Source organism: Drosophila busckii, chromosome X (genome assembly GCF_011750605.1).
Source record: "Drosophila busckii strain San Diego stock center, stock number 13000-0081.31 chromosome X, ASM1175060v1, whole genome shotgun sequence".
NCBI classification, from domain to species: Eukaryota; Metazoa; Arthropoda; class Insecta; order Diptera; family Drosophilidae; genus Drosophila; species Drosophila busckii.
In genome coordinates, this window is record NC_046608.1 from 3,451,584 (window position 1) to 3,475,537 (window position 23,954).

Below are 23,954 nucleotides of genomic sequence, written 5' to 3' on the forward strand. Positions count from 1 at the left end.
TAACAATACATATACATACATACATAGAAGATACATAGATAATATTGCTGTTTGTACTTTGTTTCAAAGTCGTTAACAATGCAGAAACGTGTGTACTTAATATCCAAAACCTTGAACGCATGAACTCTGTGAAAACGAATTAAAGCTAGACTTGAACTTATGGGCGTAGAGCTCGTTACTTGCCTAGATGATAAGCATTTAAATGCTATAAAAACAGTTTGTTGCCTTAACAAAAGCTAAAAAAAAATAGAATTTTAATATTGCTTTGAAAGTTGGCATAGATTCCAAATAAGGCAAACTGAGTTGTAATTAATAATAAATAATAACAATTATTAATCTATTTTTCATACATTTGTTGGCTACTAAAATTGCATTGTATTGAGCGATTTATACTTAAAGCACCAACTTAAAGCAACAGCAGGCCACAGAAACTGAGCAAATGAACAGTTAAGCTTCAAAGAGAATATTCAATGTAAGCAGGCACAGTGGGCACATTGGGTCAACGCTTTGAACACAATTTAAGTAAAATTAGCTGCAATTTAGCTGAGCTTAAGAGCAGTCTGTTTTCCACATTCAGTTGCTACCTGCAGTCAAAACAAAACGCAGTCCCATTGTACGATGCACAGTTAGTTAGCGCAAGGCAGCGATGCTCTCGTTTAGTCACAGCAGCAGCGAAGATCGATCAAAAGTAAGACGTGAGCAGTGCTGCCGGCAGATAAGATAAACAAGATAAGGCTGTCGCTCACGCTTTCTGCGAGGCTTGCGCGCTCACTGCGTTCTCTTCTTTTCTTATTGCGCAGTAATCAATGCCATGCAAATCATTTGCGTATTGACGTTTTGAACACATTTATTACAATTAGATAATTGAATAAATAGCTAAACAGAATCAACAGAATAACAAAACAATAGCAAATTTTGCAGAGAAGCCAAAACGATTGTTTGTTTAATTTAGAATCATTTATAAATAAAAATACAACTGACGACTCCCAATGCTTCAACTTAAATCTTCTCTAACTCAAAAAGCTGCAAATTTTCCTCAGCTGCCACCTGTCATAATTCATGCTACATTCTTTCTTTCTTGCCTTGCTATTTGCTCACTGACGTTGAGTGGGTTGGGGTGTGGTGGGGGGGTGCAACAAACAAAAGCAAGGAGTGCAAAGACAAAATATGAAAAATAAAATGCATTCAATCAGTTTTCTTGTGCGGTTGCTTGCACTGCTGCCTTGGCATAGAAATAATTGAATTGCATTGCATTGGCATAAATTGCTTTAATTAAAAGTAAGCTAGCAATGTGGGCAAAATAAAATGCACAAAAAGAACGGAACGTTAGTGACATTGTTAGTTTTCCAACACTTATGCACTGGTATATCGATAATATATAGAGAAATATAAATATCGATGTGCCTAGTTCGAATAGTTCAATAACTAATATGCAACAAAGTTGTCCTATGACAACGTAAGCTTTCCAGGCTATACATTTATTATTAAGATTAGTCAACAAATGCATTAAATAGTTCATTGTTTCTGGCTTGTCTAACTCTCAGATTCTACAGAATATGCTTGCAAACAATTTTTAAGGCTAAGTCATTAGTTATGAAATTGTCATAATATAAATTGCTTATATTTTTTCACTTCGAAGCTCTCTGCACTACTCGACGATTAAAGCTCACGAACTATCGATTGTTGTGATATTTTGGCACAGAGTTGCTAACAGAACTATCGCTAATTGTTGTTATTGTATTCTTTATTTATAAGCCAAATGAAAAAGAATTATAACAAGTGTAAAAGTGTAAGCTTCTTGTGTGTGTGTGAGCTGAGTGTATACGACTGTGTGTGTGTGTGTGTGTGAATTATTTGAGCTCCCTAAGCAAGCGCTTGATAAGACGATCCGTCTCATGAACCAAATTTTGCAGCGGCACCACCTCATGCTCCTTCTCTGGTTTCGCCCCTTTTGCTTTCTTTTCATCTTTCTTTTTAGAGCCCTTCTTTTTGCCTTTGCCCTTGCTGCTCTTGCTCTTGCGCTTATTGCGGCGCTTCTCACGCTCCTGCTCGCGCGAGTTGCTCTGCTGCTCAGCCAGGCTCCAGCTGTCTGCTCTGTTCAACGAGCTGCTCTCTGGCAGCCTTGGCGGACGCCATGGCGGCGGCACGCAGTTATCTGGCTCCTTATGCGACTGAGTTATCTGACGTTGCTCCTCAGCAGTCCAGGTAGGCGCTTCGCCAATGAGACGACGAAAGGGCAAACTCAAAGCGGTTTCAAATGAGCGATCCTCCACATGCTGCCACTCGTCTGGATCAACCACAGTGCTCCAGTCGGAGTCGCTGTCATAGCTGGAGCCGCAGCTGCCCATTTCCCAAGCGGCTGGATCCGGCTGCTGTGGCTGTGGCATTCTGTGGCGCTGCAAATTGTGCCGCCTGGCGCCAGCAACATTGTTTAGCAAATAGTCATCCAAAGATTCGTCATCATTGCGATCTGTGTCCCAGTTCTCCTCGTCGTCGTGATTGCTATCACTGCTGCTGGGAAACGACCAAAACAGACGATCCAGCTCATCCAGCTCGTGAGCAGTATGGTGGGTCTGACGAAATGGTGGCAACTGTGGTTGCTGCTCATCTGATGACGGCTGCTGCTCTTCCGATGAAGAGACATCTGACAGCTCTAACTGCTGCTGCTCCACTGCTGGCTGCGGCGCTGCCGCTGCTAATGGCATCTGCTCCTCATCATCATCATCGTCATCCGACGTTATCTCTACTGGACTGAAATCCGACACCTGCAGCTCTGGCAGCCCAACTTGTGGCTCAGCTGGCTCCGCTGGCGTCTCGTTGACGTTGCCACGCAGTCTGGTCAGTATAATTGGCAGCAAGCTTGGCGCCAATATGCGCACCACATTGAGCAGCACAAATTGTATATAAACATTCTCCGAACAATCTTCCACATTATCCAGATCCAGCACATTGTTCGACACATCGTCCAGCAGATTGGCCACAAGATCAGCCGAGAGCTCGCATGTGTGCTCCATGCTGGCATACTCCTGACCATTGTCCAGCAGCTTGGAGGACACCATCCACATGTCATCCGGCCAGTTGCGCGAATGATCCATGCGCACACTCATGCGAAACTCACGCGACAGCTGCATGACAAAACTCTTGCGATCCACCACTACAAAAGGTTGCTCCTCAACTGTCTCGGCTACCGACTGCTGCTCCTGCTGCTGCTGCTGCTGCTGCTCTTGTGATTGCTCTGCCTGTTCCTCAGCCTGCTCCATTGTTGCGCTGCAAGTAATCAACAAATATTTCCTAAGCTAATTTGCAATTATTTCTCAAGCACATTGCCATAACCTCAATCAGCTGCTAACAACTTCCCTTTTGGGCTTTTGCCCGCTGGGCATGTTCGAATTGAAATTGTCTAACGCGCTGATGAATTTCCGTTCGCTTCACTTACCCCACACACTCTTCTTGCAATTATCACAAATTGTTTTTATATGTAAAAAAATGTATTTCCACTATATAAATTGCACACTCAAAGAATTCTCAGGCCGTACTAATTTATTTACTGATTTTTTTCAAGTGACAGCGACAATTTTCGCTTTGGCTTGTCAGGTGATGTGTTTAGTATTTTTCAATTGGTATATTTTGTTAATCAAAACAGAGTTGAACTCTAACAAAATACTTAGTGCAAGTAAGGACTTTAATTTCAAATTGCAACAGCACTGCACTTAAGCATTTAGTAAAGACAGAAAGTAAACAAACTATATAAATAAGTAATTTTATTATTTTTTAAATGTATGTAAATTTGAAATTCTGCATTAATTTGCATTAGATTGTTACTTGTTATTGTAATGTAATTTAATAATTACTGCAGTTTATCTTTATAATGAACATTGAGTGTCAATTTAATTTTCTTTGCTATAAAAATGTATAAAAAGCATTAAGACTAAACACTATTGTAAAAATCAAAGCAAACATTCTATATAGACAACTAACTTGACGCTAATTTTTGCAAATAGAAATTTATATAATATTGATGCTGCAAATTCTTTTGTAGCTTTTAACCTGCATAATCAACTGATTACTAAAATGTTTAGTATCTCAAGTTGGTATTAAAATATTTGTGAATATTATATAAAATAGTTATGCTAATAAATTTGCACAAAAGCCGTTCGAAAAGTTTTACAACGCAGTTCTAAATTCTTTAAAGTTGAATCTTTTATTTGTAATTGAAATATTGAATGCAAATATTATAAACGATTTGCCAAAGAAATCTTAAGCACTTAAAGTTTCAAAAGCTTAGAGAAAATTAATTGTTTGTAAATGAATAATATGCTAAAATGTATAACTACCCGCTAAATGAAAAGTTTTTGTTGCTTTAAGCCAAGTATAGATTGGAGTTGATTTTGGGCTATTAAAAATGCTGCCATACAATTTGCAATCGAGGGGCACTTGTTACATAATTGAAAACAAATGAAACAGTGTTGTGGTCGTCTAAATATAATTTTCCAAGTGCTTGACGAACCACAAGCTGTCAGGCAAGCTGGGGGCGGGGGGGTTGAGCATTAGAAATTGTAGTAAGAGCAAAAGTCAAGCTGTGATTGATTTGGCGCACACCCCTCCCCCCTGCCAACCCACAGCACTGGCAACTACAAAACGTTTTAGGGGTGCTAATGGAATTTTAATACAAATTAGCCTGTAATGCTTGAATGCCGCCGCAGGCAAAGCGTAATTTTGTTAATGTCAATCAGCAGAGCTTGAGCCCAATGCGAAGTGTGTGTGTGTGTGTGTGTGTGTGTGTTAGTCAAAGTGTTGCATTGGAAGTTGGCCCAGTGGGTGGGTCACCAACCGCACGAAATCAATTTCATTGCTCGAGTGATTTTTGAGCTTGCAGCTCAAACTGAGATGCCCCAACATATTGCATGCCACACATAGCGTTGCAAGCTGCTTAAGCTTGTGTGTTTATCTTTGCAACATAGCCTGGCAACTGCCAAGGTGACTAATAAGAGTTGCAGCATATATACGTGTGTGTGTGTGTGTGTGTGTGCCTGAGGGCAAGGCAACTGCAATTGCCATATTGGCATTTAATATTTTTACTTGACAGCGCAATGCAATAAAATGAAATCAACCTCACTCAACACTTGCGTGCAAGCGAGACAGCACTATACATATGTTTTTCTCATGTGTGTATGTGTGTGTGTGTGTCTGACAGGATTGTCAACCCGCTGGCATACCAATATATTGGTGGCACCACTCGCTAGTGCACAAAGCAAAAAAAAATAATAAATAATAAGAGAAAATAATATTGCCAGCGGGCAAAGAAAATATTGAAACGTAATATATATTTTATTTGTCGCCAACTCTTTGAGAGCCAAAGCAAAAATATTTAGCCAGCAATGCACTGCAGGCTATACAAGAGAAGAAGCAGAGCGAGCACAGCTAAGGAATGCGAGTAATAAAAATATGCAAGCAGCTAGAACGCGTAAAAGTTAATTTAAATGCAACTTAAATTATTAATATATAATACATAAATATATACGATATAGCTGCATAACTGCCAGCATGTAATTTGAGTAAGAGCGCAACAATTTGTTTACAGCATAATTTATATTTTAGAATTTTTGCAACAAAACTCAGCAGCATGCATTTTTTTTTTGTTAGTAAAAATGAACTTAATGCATTTTGAATGTAAGAGCTCAATTTGAATTGCGTCTGCTAATAAGTTTAGAATATCCAATCAGAAATTTCCCATTTCCTATTAGAGCAGCCGAGTTCACTATTTGTTGCCTACTTATGTGCGCGCTGAGTGTCGCATTGTGAATTTTGCAAACGAGCCTTGCAAATAAATTTTATTTATTTTTCGGTTGACATCTGCTGTTGATTTCAGGTTGCTCAGCTATATTTAATATTATGTTTCTTTAAGATAAATTTTTGCTTAAGAAACTATTTGCTAAAAACTGGAAATCAACGGAATCTAAGACAACTAAGCAATCAAACTAAGCTTAGAATGTTGTACGTTGATAGCTTTAAAAATTGTATTGATTTTAATTAAAGCAACTTATAGATTTTTTTCATATTTAACTTTAAATACTTGTATTTATTTTCAGTTATAAATATGATTTTGAATCGGAAGATTGTAGCTGAATCTGCAAAATCTTTTAAAACTGCTAATTATGAATTTCTGTTAACCAATAAATAGCATAAAGTAACGGTGTATTAAATTAGACTTATAAAAAATATTAAAACATTTGCTTGACATGCTTCAATGCTTAATAATGAGAAATAAAACGTGCAAAGTGCAAATTGCCAGCAGCTAGAATTTATATTCTATATTGTATAATGTCTGCTCGAACTCGCAGCAGCTTAAAGCCTGACACTAGTCAATATTTATATCTTGGCAAGGCATCAAAACATAAATCTTGGCGGCATCGAAGTTTAGTGCTTGTAAGAATAATTTCGGTGGCGAGAGAGAGAGAGAGAGAGTGAGAGGGAGCGAGAGCGTGTAAAGACAATTGAAAAATTATGTTAATTTGTGTGTGTGTGTGTGTGTGCGCGCCCAAAGGATTTCGATGCATAGCAGCACGTTTGGAAATTTATTTGTGTGCAATCCTTTGCTTTCCATTTTTTTTTTACCGCCGTATACGTTAACTCTACGGCATAACTGTGGGCGTAGCAGCGCAGCAGACACGACTATTTAGAAATATGCAAGGTACGGAACGAAGCGCCGTAGTTTGTTGGCCTTGCAGCTGCAGCTGTAAATGTAAAAACGCAAGCTCCACGCCCGTATGTTGTAGTCCGGCCAGCTTGGAGCTGTTCTACGTACGTGATTAATGCACGTCGTGGGCTTTTGTGCTGCTGCTCGCTGCTGCTGCTGCTGCTGCTGCAACTTTTTTGTTTATTTTTTTTTTTCGTGTAATCTACTTTAAAGCCCGAGCATTGCATAATTTTGGCCAAGAGACTTGCACTGCGCCTTGCCCCATATATATAATTTTTTTATTTTTATTTTTAACACACTTTGCTTTGCATGCAATTTGCAGCTGCGCTGAGCCTGAGCCTGAGCTTGGGCCTCGCTGCCGTGTCGTGCCGTGTGCCGTGTGCCGTGTCCTGTGCACGGATTAGTTCCGCACTAAGCAACTATAAGTGGCCAGGCCACCAGCAGCAGCAGTAGTTGAAGATACGCTGCCTGCCCCAAAGCCAACTAAACTAAGCCCGCCACAAAAAAAATAAAAACAACAACAACAACAAAACAAAGACGTGTTTACGCTTGAAATAACGCTCAAGTTGAGCTAAAGCACTTTTAGTCAAGTACGTGAGGCTGTTAAATACTTGAGGTTAGCTTCAAGCATATTAGTTTAGTAAACAGTTTAAAAAGCCACAAATTAACTGTAGAGCAATTTGCTATTGATAGTTGATAGTTGAAGCAATGAATTTGTTTTACTCTATGCAAAGCTCATTAGTTAATAGAAAACTATTTCAATATTTGAAATGAGAGAGAAAAATCTAAAAATAAAATAAATAAATAAAATAGTAATTCACTCGTTGCTTTTGCTAAATGGTAAGTTTTAAAAAATTAAATAAAATAACAATGCACGCATGGTTATTAAATAAACCAAATTTATACTTGAAGATTTGAAAAATGTTAATTGTTGATAAAAAATTATTTTTTATGCATACCATATGCAAATTGTTGAGATATTTAAAGCTTGAATTAATATGAGCAGCAGGCTTAATATATATTTAAATCTGAACTTAAATACCTAAACGATTTCAATAGCAATTAAAATAATATATAATTTAATACTAAAATTGTCAGCCACCATATTGAAATTTGCGTTTGTTAAAATAATTATTATTTAAAAAATTATTACACTTACCATAAATGCAAACACATAACAGAGCTTGCTGCATTTTCGATTTAGGTCTGCAAATAAAAATGAAAAGAATAGCAAATTAATATTAATTCGCAGCTTAAGTGCATTTCAAACTTTTATATTTAAGATGAACTTAAATTTGGCAACACTCAACTCAATGCCATCATCATTATATCTAGAGCCAAGCCACATAAACATTTTCAATATGGCGTTGTGTCAGTCACTTAACCACAAGCTTCCGACCTACAAACAACACACACACAGTCACACACACAAACACACACACTCATTGTTTAGTGTTGTTGCGGTTTTTGTTTTAGTGCGCGTAAACAATTTTTACAGCGCAAACATTTGGCTGCGTTCTTATTTTTATTTTTTTTGTTTATTCGCATTCGTTTTATTTTTCACGCTTATTTATTGTGCTTACACATTTAAAACAAAATAGCGTCGAGCATTTTTAGTTTACGCTTTGTGGCAGTTTATTTAATTTACTTGTCGCCAGTTTCAGTGCAGGGCAGCAGTAAAAAAAAAAAAAAAAAAGAAATGCCTGTGGCCTGCCATTCATTTATCGCATTTGCAGTGAGTGGGGAGTGTTGGGAGTGGGTGGGGCTGCTGCCATTGACCATTGCATTGGGCATGGCCTGACACTGACGCTAAGTAGTTGTGGCAAGTTTTGTTGTTTGTGCATTTCATTTGCCTTTGCCTGCTGTTTCTTTTATTTTCGCCTTTGTGCTTTCTTCTGCTTGTTGTTTTTCATTTTGATTTTAATTTGTGCCGTTTTAGCGGGTGGGGTGGGGGTTACTTTTTTACAAGTCGCAGACGTTGAACAAAATCGCGTTGCATACTTTTTTGGCTTAAGATTTCGTTTATTTATGCCTGTCCCACGCAGGCGGGCTGCTGTGCAGTGGGCGTGGCACGCACAAATGCTTAAATAATTGTATTCAATTGCTGCCTATTAAATAAAGCTAGCAACAGATATCGCTTTAAAACATTTAACTAGCTGATATATGTAAATTTAAAGTTTTTATTTCAATTTTATTAAAAAAAAAATTTTTTTTAATTTAAAAATGGACCATTTATTATTAGCCATTGCTATTTGAATTAAATGCTTGCTGTCAAATTAAACATAACTTAAGCTGCAAAAATAAAAATTAAAAATACAATTTAAAGTTTATTTTAAAGCTAGCAAACAGCTATCGCTTTAAATTATTTAACTAGTTGTTCTAATTAAATTAACAATTTTTATTGCAATTTTCTTTTTAAAAAAATATACAAATTTATAATTTATTATAAGCTATTGCTAGTTTTAAATTAAACAACTTAAGCTGCAGTATTTTCTATTGCTAAATTCTAAAAATAAAAATTAAAAATACTATTTAAAGTTTATTGTTAAAGCTAGCAAACAGCTATCGCTTTAAAATATTTATATATCAATTTTAATTAATAATTTTTATTTCAATTTTCTTAAAAAAAAAATGTAAATCTTGAAATTGCTCATACGCATTTATTATTTGTTGTAATATTATTGTTTACTATCAAATTAATCAAATGCTAAAATTCACTCTGAAAAAAAAAACCTTTTTAAAATTTATTTTTATATTTAAAAGCTTAAGTGTGTTTAAGCGTTTATTTTTTAGTTATGACTGCTATCTAATTAAATTGTTTAATTTATGTTGCCAAGTCTAAAACAAAAACCGTAACTTGTGAATATTTTCTTACGCTATTACTGTGCTTGCTAAAAGCTTTAGACACAAAGTCCATTGTTTACGTGCCATTAAGAAATTGGCCTATTTAGTATTGATTTTGTGCTCGCGCTTTGTTGTTTCAGCTTTATTTGCCATTTTAGCCGGCGAGTTGCTTAAGCAGCCCCAAATTTCCTAAGAGAGATGCCAGAGATAAGCCACCTGTACTCGATGGTGGTGTGGGTGGAGTGGGTGGTTGGTTGGTGGGTGTTGTTGTCAGTGTTGTGGCTGCTTACGCTTAAATGGAAACAACGTCAACTTATAACGCGCTCTACTTCCGCCAAAGTCCAAGTAAACTGGGCCAACACAATTGCTCTCTCCCTCTCTCTCTCTCTATTGCCAGCTAGAACGTTTCGCTCCCCAAATGGCCAAAAGCCGAAGAACGAAAAGAAACTATTAAATCACATTTTACGAGCGTTAAGTGCACAATTAAAAGCATTTCGTTAATGTTGAAAATGTGGCACTTTCTTCTAGGTTCAAACGCCCCAACTTGGCCTCACTGTAGCATACACTTGGCGAAAATCTAATAATAGTCGCAACATACATGCATTTTGTATACAATTGTTAAACAAAATATTTATTTAAATATTGCTGCATTGCTATTCAAATTGAAGTTTCAAATTTCTGCCACTCATTTGTTCTCAGTGCTCAAACTTCGTGTTTCGATTTTGCTGCCTCCATTCCCAATTTGATTCTCCCTAACGTAGCCCACGTTGCCTTGTCTGCCACTCTACGTATTCATTGTCCGCTGTGACGTAATTAAATTTGCAGAAGTAAAGCCTTGCGTGCACCTTGGGGGAAAGTTGTTTTGGCTTATTGCTTTTGGCTTTACGATTTTTTTTATTTTTTTTTTAATAAAAACTGGCATCGGCATTGGCAAGAAACAAAAACAAAAACTAAATCGATTATGGTTTGATGTAAATTTTTTAGCATGCCACTCCAAAAGACATTGGCACAAGTTTTGAGCCAAACATTAACGAGAATTGTCTTTGTGCTTTGAAGCTTTGTTGCTTGTTTGCACAATATGTTGCTTAAATTAAGGATTCTTACAATATAAAGTTGCTCGTACTCAAGGCTCAGCTACTCGGTAAATGTTTGGCAGAGCTTCTCGTTACACTGTTCGCTATATTTTGATTATTTAACAAAGAGCTACAAACTTATCGTATCTTTAAAATAATTTTGTTTATAGCTTTTTTTTAAATGAAGCGTTAATTTCCAAGTAAGTAAGACAACTAATTGAAGCTTATATTCTAGACTACTCGTTAAGCTTCTCGCTAGACTTTAAGCTATATTTTGATTATCTAACAAAGAGCTCTGTAAGTTTTTTAATCTATAAACTGATTATGATCATATTATTTGTTTGAAATTTAGCTAACTGACAACTATTTGTAGCTAATTCGCTACTCGCTATGTCTTTCAGGTATATTTCAATCAGCTAATAACGAGTTCTTAAATTGCTTAAACTTAAAAGTTGTCGAATCATAAAGCTGCTTTGTTTATAATACTTTGCTGTAAATTTAGCGAGCAAGTTTAACTAATAGCTAATACGAGCTAACTCGCTAGACTACTCGTTATAGTAGTTCTCGCTAGTATTATAATTCTATATTGATCATCTAATAAAAAGCATTGATAGTACACAGAATATTAGTTCTCTATTAACTATAACTAAAAAGTTGTAGACTCTTAAACTTTACTTTAGCTAGACTACTCGTTATGCTTCTCGCTAGACTTTAAGTTAAATTTGGATTAGCTAACAAAGAGTTGTTTATTTACTAAAACTAAAAAGTTGTCGCGTCCAAAAGATGACTTAAGTATGAGCTAGTTTAAGTAAAAACTAATTGAAGCTAACTCGCTAGACTACTCGTTATAGTAGTACTCGCTACACTTCTCATTGTATATTGATAACAAAGAGCATTGATAACATAAATAGTACATAGAATTTTATTACTCTATTAACTACAACTAAAAAGTTGTAGAATCTTAAGCTTTACTTTAGCTAGACTACTCGTTGTGCTGCTCTCGCTAAACCGCTCGTTAAATTTCTAAGCTTGACTACTCATAATTTCTATTCAATCTACGCTGCCAAACTAAAAGTTGCTACAAGGCCAGTTATGTTTCGCATTCAGCAACTAATTACGCTATGGCAAAAGTTAAGATTGCAGGAAGTGCGATGCAGAGATTTCGTGCTCATCATCTTGGCATTATTAAGACTGCAGCGAAGTGCAGTTTGAGGTAAAGTAGGCAGGCAAGTAGTATATAAGATATAGGTAGCTATAACGCAAGACACAAGAACAACTAAGTAAGTAATATGAACTTAGTAGGCGTGTGAAGTGCGCACTTAATGCGCTGGCTGCTGCTCCTGGTAAGGAGTAGCGAGAGCGTCGTAGCTATCTCGCTGCCGCTCGTGTCACTCACACCACTTCACGGCCAAAGGAGTGGGGTGGTGCTGGTGGTGGTGGTGGTGATGGCAACTCGAAAACAGCAGCCCAGCATCCACTTGCAGCGCCACTTCACGCACACGCCTAAGTGCGGAAGCATGTTCAAGTGTGTTGAAAATGAAAATGGAAAGCAATGTTACAGTTACAGTTACTGTTACTGTTACTAGTTCCTGAACTTGCTCAACATGCATTCTTATTTTTATTTTGCAAGTTTCAACGTTTTAAAAAGTTTGGTTTTGACTTTGGCATTAAAATGTGTAACGCCATTGGCTTCAAAACAACAATTTAATAAAATTTAAATGTCATAAAAAAAAGCAAAGCAGCAACAAAGTTAAAGCTAAAGACTTAAATGTTAAGATTAGTGCAAATAAATGCACAATGTAAATACAAATAAATAAAAATGTTAGCTAATTATTAAAATTATGTAAGCTGTTAATTTATTTATGTATATCAAACAGAATTATTTTTAAAATAAATAAATAAATGCATAGAAAAAAGATATTTCTACCTACTGTATCAGCAAATATTAAAGCGAAAGCTTCTACATTAATTTTATATTTGTAAGTAGTAATTAATAATTGAAAAAAGTTTATTTTATATGCACATATTTGAAAGAGATGATGAGATAAGATAAATTAATGCGTTCACTATATAATCTATATTATCAAGCATTTAGTTCGCTAGTAAATTACTGATTCACAGATCTTATTAATAAAGAGTTCTTTAGCGCAAGTTAATATATCGAAATTGAATTTTCAAGCTTAATGTGGTCTAAGCTGTAAAATCTAATAGGCAATTAATTTTTTCTAATTATAAACTATTTTATTTTGCATTAAGTGCTTAGTTGAAATTGAATTTGCTTTGCGGTTGGCAACTGCCAGCACATTAAACAATACAAAGCGCACCCAAAAGACAGAGACAGCTCAAAGAGAAGAAAGAGATAGAGAGAGAGAGGCGAACGTCGCTGACATTAACATGCGCTGCTTCGAGCAGCTCAAGCTGTCTCAGTGACTATTTCTCGAATATGTCATTTCATGTGGCGGCAGCAGCAACGACGACGACGACGTCGCTGTCCTGGGCATGGACTTGTGGCTCGTTTAGATAACCTGCTGCGTAGGTTGGCGCTGTCAGTGGCGAAGTTGTAGTTGCTATGCGGACTTTATAACAACTGCAAGTGCAACTGTCTTTGAAGCTCACTGGGCTGACTTCAAGTCTACAACATTTACATAGTAGTGGAAGCTCTCTTGGACTTGTTGGCCATGTACGTGACATTTCAGCAGCTACGCAAAGTCATACACTGCGTATGCGTAATATTAAAACACACAGTCAAATGCGCATTATATAAAATGCAACACATTGCCAATAGCTTGCATTTAATTAAAAATTTTATATGCGTTGATTTGAATTTTTGTAACTTTAGACACAAACTGTTGACTGTTTTCGCTCAGTGTAGGCTTACAACTATCAAAGCTGTGTTGTGTTTGCTTTGAGCGCAAAGTGCGCAATGAATTGAACATAAGTCAACATATCAAGTAGCTTCATTTAAAGCAAAACGCACAAATTTTGCTTCGCCTTTGGTATAAAATCACAAATGTAAGCAATATAAAATTGAAATTTGAATGCTTTTGAGAGCCTTTGAGCAGTACATTTTCCAAATTCAACACACACACACATTTTATTTAGATTTATGCAATTTGCTAGGCAGCTGCTAAATGCAAATTTAATAATTTTTGAGCTTGAGCTTAAAGTCAAAAAAGTACAAATGGACACACTAATATGGCTAAAAAAAATTATAGTATTAAATAAAATAATAATAATAATAAAGCATAGAAAAAGAATTGTATTAAAAATCATTAAAAATACTAATAATAAAAATAATAATATATTAATGACTATACTACAAAAAATAAATAAGCAAGTTGCCGATTATTGCAACTAATATTATTGCCTATAAACACTTTATAAATAATTATAATTAAATAATATTTTTTTTCTCTAAAAAATACTTTGAATTACTAAATTATTTATATGATTTTTATTTTATTTGGCGAAATTACTAGTACTAGCTCTCTAGTTGTTAACTATATAATAATTCCAATGATTGTTATTAAATCTACTACTGTTAATGAAAATCATTAAAAATAATTTAATTTATAATTTGTATTTTTCTTTAATTCATTTTTTCTATGTTGCGTGTAATAAAAATATATAAAATAAAAAAAATTGCTTGCTCATTTTCATTTTATTTTTGATAGTTGATTAGCACTTTTATTTAATAATTTACAATACGCTTATGCGCATCAGCTTGTTAACTAATCAAACATTTATTTACGCCCATTTAACACGCCTACTTTTGCCTGCTTCAACTACAAAACCATAAGAGCCTGCTGGACAACAAACTCAAGCGATATGCATAAAGTGTTTGAATGATGAGCATGTGAGATGTTGAGCCTCCAGCCTAATCTCAATTTCAGCTCAATTTCATAAAATGCACGTAGCCATAACTAATAGTACTTTGCTTAAGCTTATGCCGCTTGTTCTGCTTTCAATTTAAGTTGTTGCTCTGCAGCTCAATTGCTTGCATTATATGATTACAGGCACAGCTGAAAGCTATGGGGCCTTAAATTAAAGCCAAGCCAGACTAAGCAGAACAAGAATAGAACGCAAAAAAAAAAACCAATCAGAGCATGTGAAACAAGTTGCTTTACTTACATGAATCAGATGTGTCAAATTACGTATACGTAGCGTATGCTAGACAAAGAAACTGCAAAAGACGAAATGAGAGCATAAGTTTTGATTATTTAAATGGTAAATGCAAGCTTGGTATATATTTTATATTAAGTAAGCAAAATGAATGAAAAATAATGCAAATATTTATTATTTTGATTAATCTGCAATGCTGCATAATTAATTTTTGATTATTTAAAGCATTCTAAGCATTCAAACTTTAATATAAGCAAATTATATACTATTGTGTAATGAAATTTAATTGAAGCATTGAATAAATTTGTATATTGCAATCGTAAATATGTAAAACTGTTGAAAAGCTGTTGGGGAATTTGTTGCTTATAGCTCGTGCATAGCTCACAGGTATTAATGGGTCAGGTGGGTGCCAATAGTTGCAATTTGCAGTTTATTTATTAGCTCAAGATGAAATTTAATTTGCAGCCAGAGCGAGAGCGAGAGAGCGCTAATGGTTGCCTGTTTGGCAATGCACAATGTCTGTTTATTTATTTAAGCAATTGCCGCTGTCAATAGACAGAGAGAGAGAGAGAGAGAGAGAGAAGCTCAATGATTGGCGCAGTTGGAGTATTGTAAATATATTTTAGCTGAGCTGAGCTGCAAAAGAAAATATCAAATTGAAAATCGAATTGAAGCTAAAAGTTGGAACACTCGCTCGCTCTCTAGCTCTGGTAATAGCCAAACGTCAGCCCATCTTAACAGCTGCCTCGCTGTCTGTCTGTCTGTCTGTTTGTCTGCCTGCAATTGAACAATTCTATTTGTGTTTATCTTTGGCGCTGGCGCAACTCATTTTGCCTCATTTACATTTCCCTATTTTTGCCACGCCAACAGTGAGGCAATGAAAATAAAAGTAAATGTCCTGGCGACAGCAGCCGCCAACGCCGACGCCGACGCCAGACAACAACGGACAAAGCTCAGACGGACGGACAGTGAAACACGCCAGACAAATGCTTTGGTGGCAAGCGCTTAGTGAATCGAAATGGAAACCGAAACGGAAAACGAAAAGCGAAAAACGTGAAAAGCGGAAACAAAAACTGTAGCTGTAAATATCAGAACATACAAGAGCCGCTGCTGCTGCTGCTGCTGCTGCTGGTTCAATGACCTATAAATAAATATAAACGGAAATGCTATTTAACATGTCACTGAAACTCAATTTGCTAACTTGACTATAAGAAATATAAACAAGCGAATTCCAATTCGAATTCCATAAGGATACGCAACGAATTGCGTTGAATTTTGTTACACAATAAGAATTAATCGCGTGCATAAAATTAGTTTCACATATTGAGCGATAACTTTAAAGCAATAAAAACAATTGCTTATAGTTTATATGTACATATTGTCTTTTTATAATAACTTATGGCTAGACTAAAAAAAACTCATTTGATTGAGTTCGATTTGGTTTTTTAGTTGTTTATTAATGTGAAACTAATTTTATTTTAGCGATTTATATAACTATTTTGCGTAAAGCTTATAATGCAATCAATGCATATTATTATTAACTAATACGAACAATTATTTCAGATTTTTAAAAAGGTGTAGGCTATAATATCTAATCTATTATTTAACTAAAATATATAAGCGGGCATCGTTTTCTGATAGAAAAATCTACAAAAATATTTATCTCAATTTAAAATCGCTTAGCCAACTTTAATCTTAAAGCAGTTCGCTTTCATTGGTGAATTTAGTCGAAATGAAGATTTGTCTTAAATCCATTAAATCAAACTTCAAACTTTAAAGCATTTTAAGCATTTATTACAGCTGAGCTAAGCTTTGAAACTGTTGCACAAAAGATTTCGAATTGAGTTGCTGGCTATTGAAGATCGCTTAGGCAGTTCGCTGATGATTGAGCTCGGAGAGTCCACTAGCCAGGGTATATCTGCCTTCGTTGCGCTGGACAAAGTCATGTAGGCAGGCCAGGGCCAAAGTGCTGGTGACCTGCGGTCTTATCTCGTGTGGCGACATATTCGTGGCATTGGCAACATAGTCAACGATCTCCGTAAGCGAAAGTGGACGCTGCATTTCCATAAAGGCCGAAAGTATTTGATCGCCATAGTGCAGATGGTTGATAACGTTTTCCACCGACATGACTTTCAGTCCTATGTGCTCCAACAAATGTTTAACAATTTATAAATTACAACGCCTGCTTGCTACCAATATTTTTGCTGCTGTTGCTGTTGCTGTTGTTGCCTGTTGTTGGGTTTCCAGCTCGAGCGTTTACGCTCCATAAGCAGCTCGGAAAACTCGTGCTCCGTGGCGAGTGTATAGAGCTCATTGTCACGATTGACAAATCCATGCAGCCAGGCAGCTGTCAATGTATTATCGACAGCCAGACGCACCTCAACAGTTGACTTGACTGTCATTTCGGCCACATATTCAATTACCTCGGTCATTGTCATGGGGCGTCGGAACTCTTTGAACGCCTCCAGTATAAGATCGCCATAGCAATATTTTGACATTGTCAGGTGCGATTCTGTTGAGGAAGCGTCAATATTTATAAAGCTAAATCAAATTTTGACAGGCTAACCGAAAAAAATAAGCAAACCTAACAGTTGTACAACTTTCGCCTGCTTTAATTTTCAATTAGTTAACGCTTTAAAAAATACAAGCAAAAGAACTTTATTCAAGCCATTAATAGTGCTTGACAATTAGTATTTAAACACGTAAGCTATTAATAAATAATTTACTTTAAGAAATGTATAGTTTTCTACCTTTTCGCTTTAACTTTTATGCTATATAAAATAAAAATCTAATGCTTAACGTAATAGAAATTTGTTTATGGTTTAAATTTGCATAAAATTTATCAAATAAAATATAAGAATAATTGTACAAAGGCCTTTGACTATATAAATAGTAAGCAATAAAGCCATAAATGTTATCGATATGCATAAATATTATCGATTAAGCGCATAAATTAGCTCGTGAGCGTAGTAAATAATTTCAGAAAATTGTAATAAATACTCTGCAGATTATAAACAAAATTATGAATGTATAAATTTAAATTAAGGCCACTTAAATAGCTGACTACGCCACTGGACTACTAATTAACATTACGCTTAAGTGTTGTCTTTGTTGTTGTTCTCCTACTTTCTCTCTCGATTGAAAACCATAAATATCTTTGAAAGATACTTAGCGTAACAAGATGAATTATCTTCAGAGATAGCTGCCTCGTTAACACACACAAACACACATACACACAGCTACGTCCAACTCACACCTGAAGTCAAAGCTCAAGCTGCAGCTAAACATAGACATACATACATACATTGCTTACCTTCTATATAGCTATGGTATCTATGCATACCTTAAGCATATTCATTGCATCCCCAGAGAAATGTTCGCAGGGCCAGCAGCAACTTAAATGTTTATGCTGATGGTTATTTGTTGTGCGTATCCCTCCCAGCTACGCTCATGACAAGCAGCTGCTTTGCCAATTTAGCCCCTGCTAAATGCAAGATGGCGCTTAGCGATTATTTTGTTAGCACAAGTGCAAGTTAAGTTGCAGACACGTTGCCTATTTTCGTTTTCTTTCCTTTAAGATTTGTCAGCTGTGATAGGCTTTAAACTTTAAAACATTTTGGCAATTTATAGCTTTTGTTCGCACATTTAAATTACATTTGATTGCTTGAGCAAGTTGGAAGCAACAAATGCAAAAGATTTTAGTTGCTTGCATGCATTCATTTAATAAAATTTCTTAAGCTCATTGTAGCCTTAGTTGCAATTATAAATACAAAGATTATGTGCAAAATTTCATACCCAAATAATAGAGCTTAAGACAAAAGCTACACAAATTTCAATTCATACACACGCAGCTTAGAGCTTAGAGCAAAATTTAGTTGCAAAAGCAGCATCATTCATTCAATTATGAATAATAAATTGCTGTAAATGTATCGAATTACATGATTACTGCATTTACAGTTAGAGCATTTCCATTTCATTTTATCACTGTCAAATTGTTACTTTTTGGCAACTTTAATTTGTGCATAGCCAAGCAATTATTTTATTGCTTCCCTTCTCACATGTTCATTAGTCAAAGTCAAAGTCAGTTCAATTCGCCTCCTTGGGAGTTTAACGACTCACGAGAGCGAGTAGAGAAATTAATTGAGACAACGCTAATTCAAATGTATGCATCATGGCTTTAATGCTTAAATAGTTAACACAGCTCAGCATAAAAATCCAATTGGCAGCAGCAAAATATTTCAAACTCTGTTGTGTTTTGAGTAAGTTATGTGAAAATATCAACGCATTGCCAATAAAGTATCGTATATCACTTTATCGATAATTCGAACGATAATACATAAAAGCAACATTGTGTGTTTCTAATAAAAACGCAAAAATGGATTACATAAGTAGAGAACTTCATAAGAAAATGACACAGGAACGTTCGCGAGCTTGGGGCAAGAAAAAGTTCAAGCCCAAAAGATTTGCGCCAAGAGCTGCAGCTGTTGAAGAGGCGCCATTAGCTTTGTACCATGTCAATAGCAGTCTAGTGGACGACAAAGAGGAACAGAAGCAGGCAAAGGAGATGCAGCACGAGCATAATCCCAGTCGCAATGTGATTGAGGAGGACACCAAAGCGGTAAGCATCGACGATGAGCAGCCAAATGGAAGGAAAGCAAAGAAAGTCAAGGGGTCAACCAATTTACATGACAACGTTGTAAAAGTTTAAAAAAATAAACATAAATTAAATAATGCCGAGAGAATTGCAACTTTTTGCAGCAAAAGCATCAGGGATAAGCCCATAAATCCAAATAAAAAATGCTGAGATGGAGGATCTGAAGCTTCAAATAAATTATTTATATAACATATACTTGTATCTTAATATTATTTAATAGCTTAATTTCTGAATATCTAAATTTAGAAATGAGTTGTGAGCTTTACTCAAACTGTTAGCCACCTAAAGAGTGAAGCGTTAAAGCTTATTTGGGCATTTGAATCTCCAACTGGGCAACTGCCACGCCCGCTATACACACAATGACAGCAATTGCAGCATGACTGGCAAACTGGCATGAGAATCGCAATTAAAACAACAATTTGAATGCGAGCATTTAGTGCTGATTTCTTGGCTTATTTCAGTTGGTTGATTTGGCTTTGCTACTTTTTTCATTGCTTTTTGTTGGCCCTTTCAATGCTTTTGGCAAAACGTTTATCGTCAGTGCTTTTTGCACTCCCAAACTGCAAATTCCCGTTGCCATTGGCCACAAGCCACCACCACGCTAGTGCTAAACGCAAACGCAATTGCCATAGCCAATGCCAATGCCAATGCCGCTGCTGGCACAATGCGCTTCATTTTGACGTTTAGGTGGCTGTTCGACCACAACAAACAGCAAAATTGAGAGCACAACACACTGACACTACAGCAAAAAAGATTCCCAGACACTCACAGACGAAACTACGTTTTGATCCCTGCGGTTTTTGCTTGGTCTGCACAATTGTTAGCATACACTAGTCCATGAGCGGGTACAATGGATGCAGCGTCTCTCATTGAAGCATAGACTAAAGACTAGACATCCTAATTTTATCCATATGTTTATTGTTGATTCAATTAATACAAAATTAATATTCTCATGGGTTCCTTGCTCTAGTTCACTCACTAGCAATTGAAAATTTAGTCGTAGATTTGCATTGAAATGGAAATGGACCACGCCAATGTGGATTAGTGGATAACTTTAGGGTCACATCGTTTATACAGTCTGTCTGTTTATATGGACTTCACACAGGGGCTCAAGGGCAAACTGGTTTTGCTTTTTTGAATGCAGTCTTTGATTTGGTGGCCAGCTCTTTGTAGTTTGCTGTTTGGTTTTTATTGTTTTAACCACCGCTCTAGCTTTAAAGTCACAAATAGACTAAGTAGTAGCAGCAAACGCATTTGCTAACAGAGTACAATAGATGCTTATCAAATGTTTAAACAAATCAAGCTAGCAGACACTCAGAAATTCGTGATAAATAATAAAATGTTGAAGTACTTGCCATATTAAGCAGCAGTTGGCATTTGAGTCGTATTACCAAGAGCAGCCTAGCATGGCTTAGACTAAAAGTAGATAAATCATATGCTGCAGCAGTAGATGCGTATCTCGATGTCCATCAGTTGGCCAAGCGTTTACAGTACAAGAAGCTCCTGTCCACTCAACTTTAGGAGCAGCTACGTCGTACTATGAGCTGAAGAAGCAAAGTAGCTACCAATATGCTGCGATTGGTAGCTCATCTATCTACTGTTTAGATAATGCCTTGGACTATAGCAAATATGGAATTAATCATCTGTAGATTGATATCGTCGTGTAGCTGCTGCTGACTACTTATCCCGAATAGAAGAAGTTTTTGAGCTGCTGCTTTGAAATTCCACTGCGCTCTTAGAGCGTAAACTGCTTACGGCCGAAAAGCCTAAACTTGGCTATGCTTATCACTATTCAACACATACAAATATAAAAAATAAAAAACAAAAATAAGTTATATATTACAAGCGCCAACACACGCAAATGCAGCAACTTCTTATTGTCTATAATATTTAATTACATAATACATAATTAATGCAACAAGTGCAGAGGCGGCCAAAACTCCATGTCAAACTGTAAAGCTGCTCCATGTAAAAGTTTTTGTTTATAGCAAGCCACTTGTATTTTGTATTTATTATAAAAAAAAACACAACACGCGCAATCCATTGCCAACAATTTATTATTTATACAGCTTCTCTCCAAGGTGCAATTGCTTCAAGCAGCGCTACGAATTTTCTTACGCTCGCGATATAAGCTTTCCTTTTGAACTGCAAATATATATGATATGCATTAGACTTTTGTATATTAACTATATATTAACATGACTTACTATAAGGATCGAAGCGTACAACTTCTATTTTGTCCGCCAAGCGCTCCCGGAACGCATTGAACTGATGGCCACTCACGACGCTCTCAAGCACGACCATAATGCGCCTGTTAAAAATGTTTAATTAACATTACTTACAACACTTGCATGCTTTTGATTCACTTACTTGCTTTTAACTTTCTTCAATAATACATTAGTTAAACGCATTTTGTTTTATTTATGTTAAGCTTAAACTAAACACATGCGGCGGAAAATTTGTTGTGCAAGTGCCGGCTGATATGTACTAAATGACGACAAAACAGCTGAGCTGCTGGATGACAGTGTGCGCAAGCATTGTTATCGATTATTGCACTGCGCGCGTAATTTAAAATGCAACTGCTGGCTGAGTACTCTATTTGCCTTTAAAAACAAATGCGAAAATGGAATATTTTCCAATTTCTTATTATACAAATTGAAAGATATATTCAAATGCATGAGCAGTAAAGCTGCTTGCTCTGGAAATCATTCCCTATACCACAGTAAGCATTGCTTCGTTAAAATAAATATCAATTGCATGTTTTTCTACTATTTTTATTGAATATAATTCCTTGTTTTTGTTGCAAGGTATACTAAAATGTATATGAATCATTTTGCTGGTTTGGAGTTCAATATATATTTTTTTTTGTTTGCTAATCATAAATTTCATGTTTGGCCACTGGCCTTGTAAATTGTGATTTTAATCATTTTTGTTGGCTTAACAACAATTTCACAAAAAATTCAATGTTTCGTTATTCATTTTGTTTTGATTAGTCACATAATATATTCATAGTGTTATGTATGCACATACATACATATAAACAAATATGTATGCATGTATAATATGTGTCTTTAACATTATTTGTTTATAAATATTGGAACAATTACAACACAATAGGTGTATGCTGATATACACTGACACACAAAAAATATCAAATTGCCTTGCCTTAATTAAGTATGTTTGTATAAGTGTAAGTAAACGTGTGTATGTTTTATAAAATATAACAAAACAGAAATCAAAATTACAATTTTTGAAACGAAAACAAATTTAAAGCGAAAAGTTCTCTTTGTGTATAGATGTATTTTCTTGTAAGTTGCAGATATGTTTGTCCACTAAGTAAACGAAAAATATATATTTATGCATATATATATGCTTATTTCTTTGCTTGTATTTCGTGCGTTCATTAATGATTTAGATTGTGTGCGCTTAAATAAAAATTTCATTGTTTATAACTATGAAAGTTAATTGATTAACAAACATGACATAGATACATACATACATACATAGATACAAGCGTTCAATTTGTCGGCTGATGAGCGCAATTGATTGATTGAAATGAAACTGGGAATGACAGCTAGAGTATACACTTTAAAAAATAAAATTTAAATACTTGTTTTGAGAATAAAATACTTGTCAAAATACTAAGTCAAAGCAGCAAACAAATTAAAATCGCTTAAAAATACGCGTAGTATGCATGCAGCTAAGCATGTTCTTAACATAAATCGGTAGTATATAGGTACAATATCTGGTTTTGTCATGTGTGTGTGTGTTTGTGTTTGTTATGGAAGCGCAGAATACATTCGGTATGACTTGAAGTTTACAAATTAAACAATTAAAGAAACAAAAACCACAAACAATATGCTTAAGAGCTAAACTAAATAGCAAGAACACAAGAGATACAACTAAATTGTTAAAAATTATTGCACTTGGAGAAAGCAAACAGCTCAATTTGCTCAATATATATATAAATATATATGTATGTATGTTATCTTAAGCTGCCATAAGTTAATCGGGCCGATCTACTTGTATATCTCTGTCTGTTTTGCTTGTAAGTATGTTAATGCACTTTGTTTATTTAATATACTATATATAATATCAAGTTTACTATATCATATATTGTTAGCATTTATGCTCTCCTTGTTGTAAACACATATCGATTTGAATTGCTTTTCTATTTTGAGGTTCAGTTACACTATTTTTAATATAGTTCTATATATTTTTTGAAATTTGGCAACGCTTGTTACAGTTATTGAACACTTGTTCAATTGGTTTTCGCACTTGTGTGTTTTGTTTTTAGTTATAGAAAATAAATGGTAACATAGGAAATTCGTTTTGCAAAATAATTTGTGACAATGTTGCAGTAAAAAAAAAAAACAAAATCAAATACAGTTAAAAACTTACATTTTGTTACGATATTTTGCGTTTTTTGTTATGTTTTAAAACTTACATACAAAGTGTTTAGGGTTACATAAAATCATCAATATCATATATGTATGTAATAAAAATATGCACGCGTATATTTAATAATGTATAAAAAAAAATTTATGTTTTGCGACAAAAAAAA

General features: G+C 35.3%; 4 protein-coding genes across 5 annotated transcripts in view; all 4 read right to left on the bottom strand.

Moving 5' to 3' along the window:
- Positions 1–14,770, bottom strand: part of LOC108607210 — a 45,386-nt gene extending 30,616 nt beyond the window's left edge. The window contains exons 1-2 of the transcript XR_004458918.1: positions 14,746–14,770; positions 7,857–7,903 (exon numbers count right to left, since the gene is read on the bottom strand). The gene's annotated coding sequence lies outside the window, so the exon portion shown is untranslated. The remainder of the gene's footprint in view (positions 1–7,856; positions 7,904–14,745) is intronic.
- Positions 1,750–3,566, bottom strand: LOC108607208 (maker338). Of its 2 annotated transcripts, none has more exons than XM_017997874.1 (2): positions 3,437–3,566; positions 1,750–3,291 (listed from the first exon to the last, which is right to left on the bottom strand). In XM_017997874.1, exon 2 carries the CDS (start codon positions 3,258–3,260, stop codon positions 1,851–1,853), a length of 1,410 nt encoding a protein of 469 aa, XP_017853363.1. In that variant the 5' UTR covers positions 3,261–3,291; positions 3,437–3,566; the 3' UTR covers positions 1,750–1,850. The 2 variants fall into 2 exon arrangements, with proteins under 2 accessions (XP_017853363.1, XP_017853362.1); XM_017997873.1 differs by having other exon boundaries at positions 1,750–3,267; positions 3,437–3,565.
- Positions 14,771–16,508: 1,738 nt separating the features above from the next.
- On the bottom strand, positions 16,509–17,335 carry LOC108606061. The gene has a single exon (XM_017995908.2). The coding sequence runs from the start codon at positions 17,232–17,234 to the stop codon at positions 16,926–16,928; it is 309 nt and encodes a 102-aa protein (XP_017851397.1). The 5' UTR covers positions 17,235–17,335; the 3' UTR covers positions 16,509–16,925.
- Positions 17,336–21,241: 3,906 nt separating this feature from the next.
- Positions 21,242–21,871, bottom strand: LOC108606164 (39S ribosomal protein L33, mitochondrial). The gene is made up of 3 exons (XM_017996016.1): positions 21,761–21,871; positions 21,598–21,701; positions 21,242–21,535 (listed from the first exon to the last, which is right to left on the bottom strand). The coding sequence occupies exons 1-3, from the start codon at positions 21,799–21,801 to the stop codon at positions 21,483–21,485; spliced, it is 198 nt and encodes a 65-aa protein (XP_017851505.1). The 5' UTR covers positions 21,802–21,871; the 3' UTR covers positions 21,242–21,482.
- Positions 21,872–23,954: the final 2,083 nt, after the last annotated feature.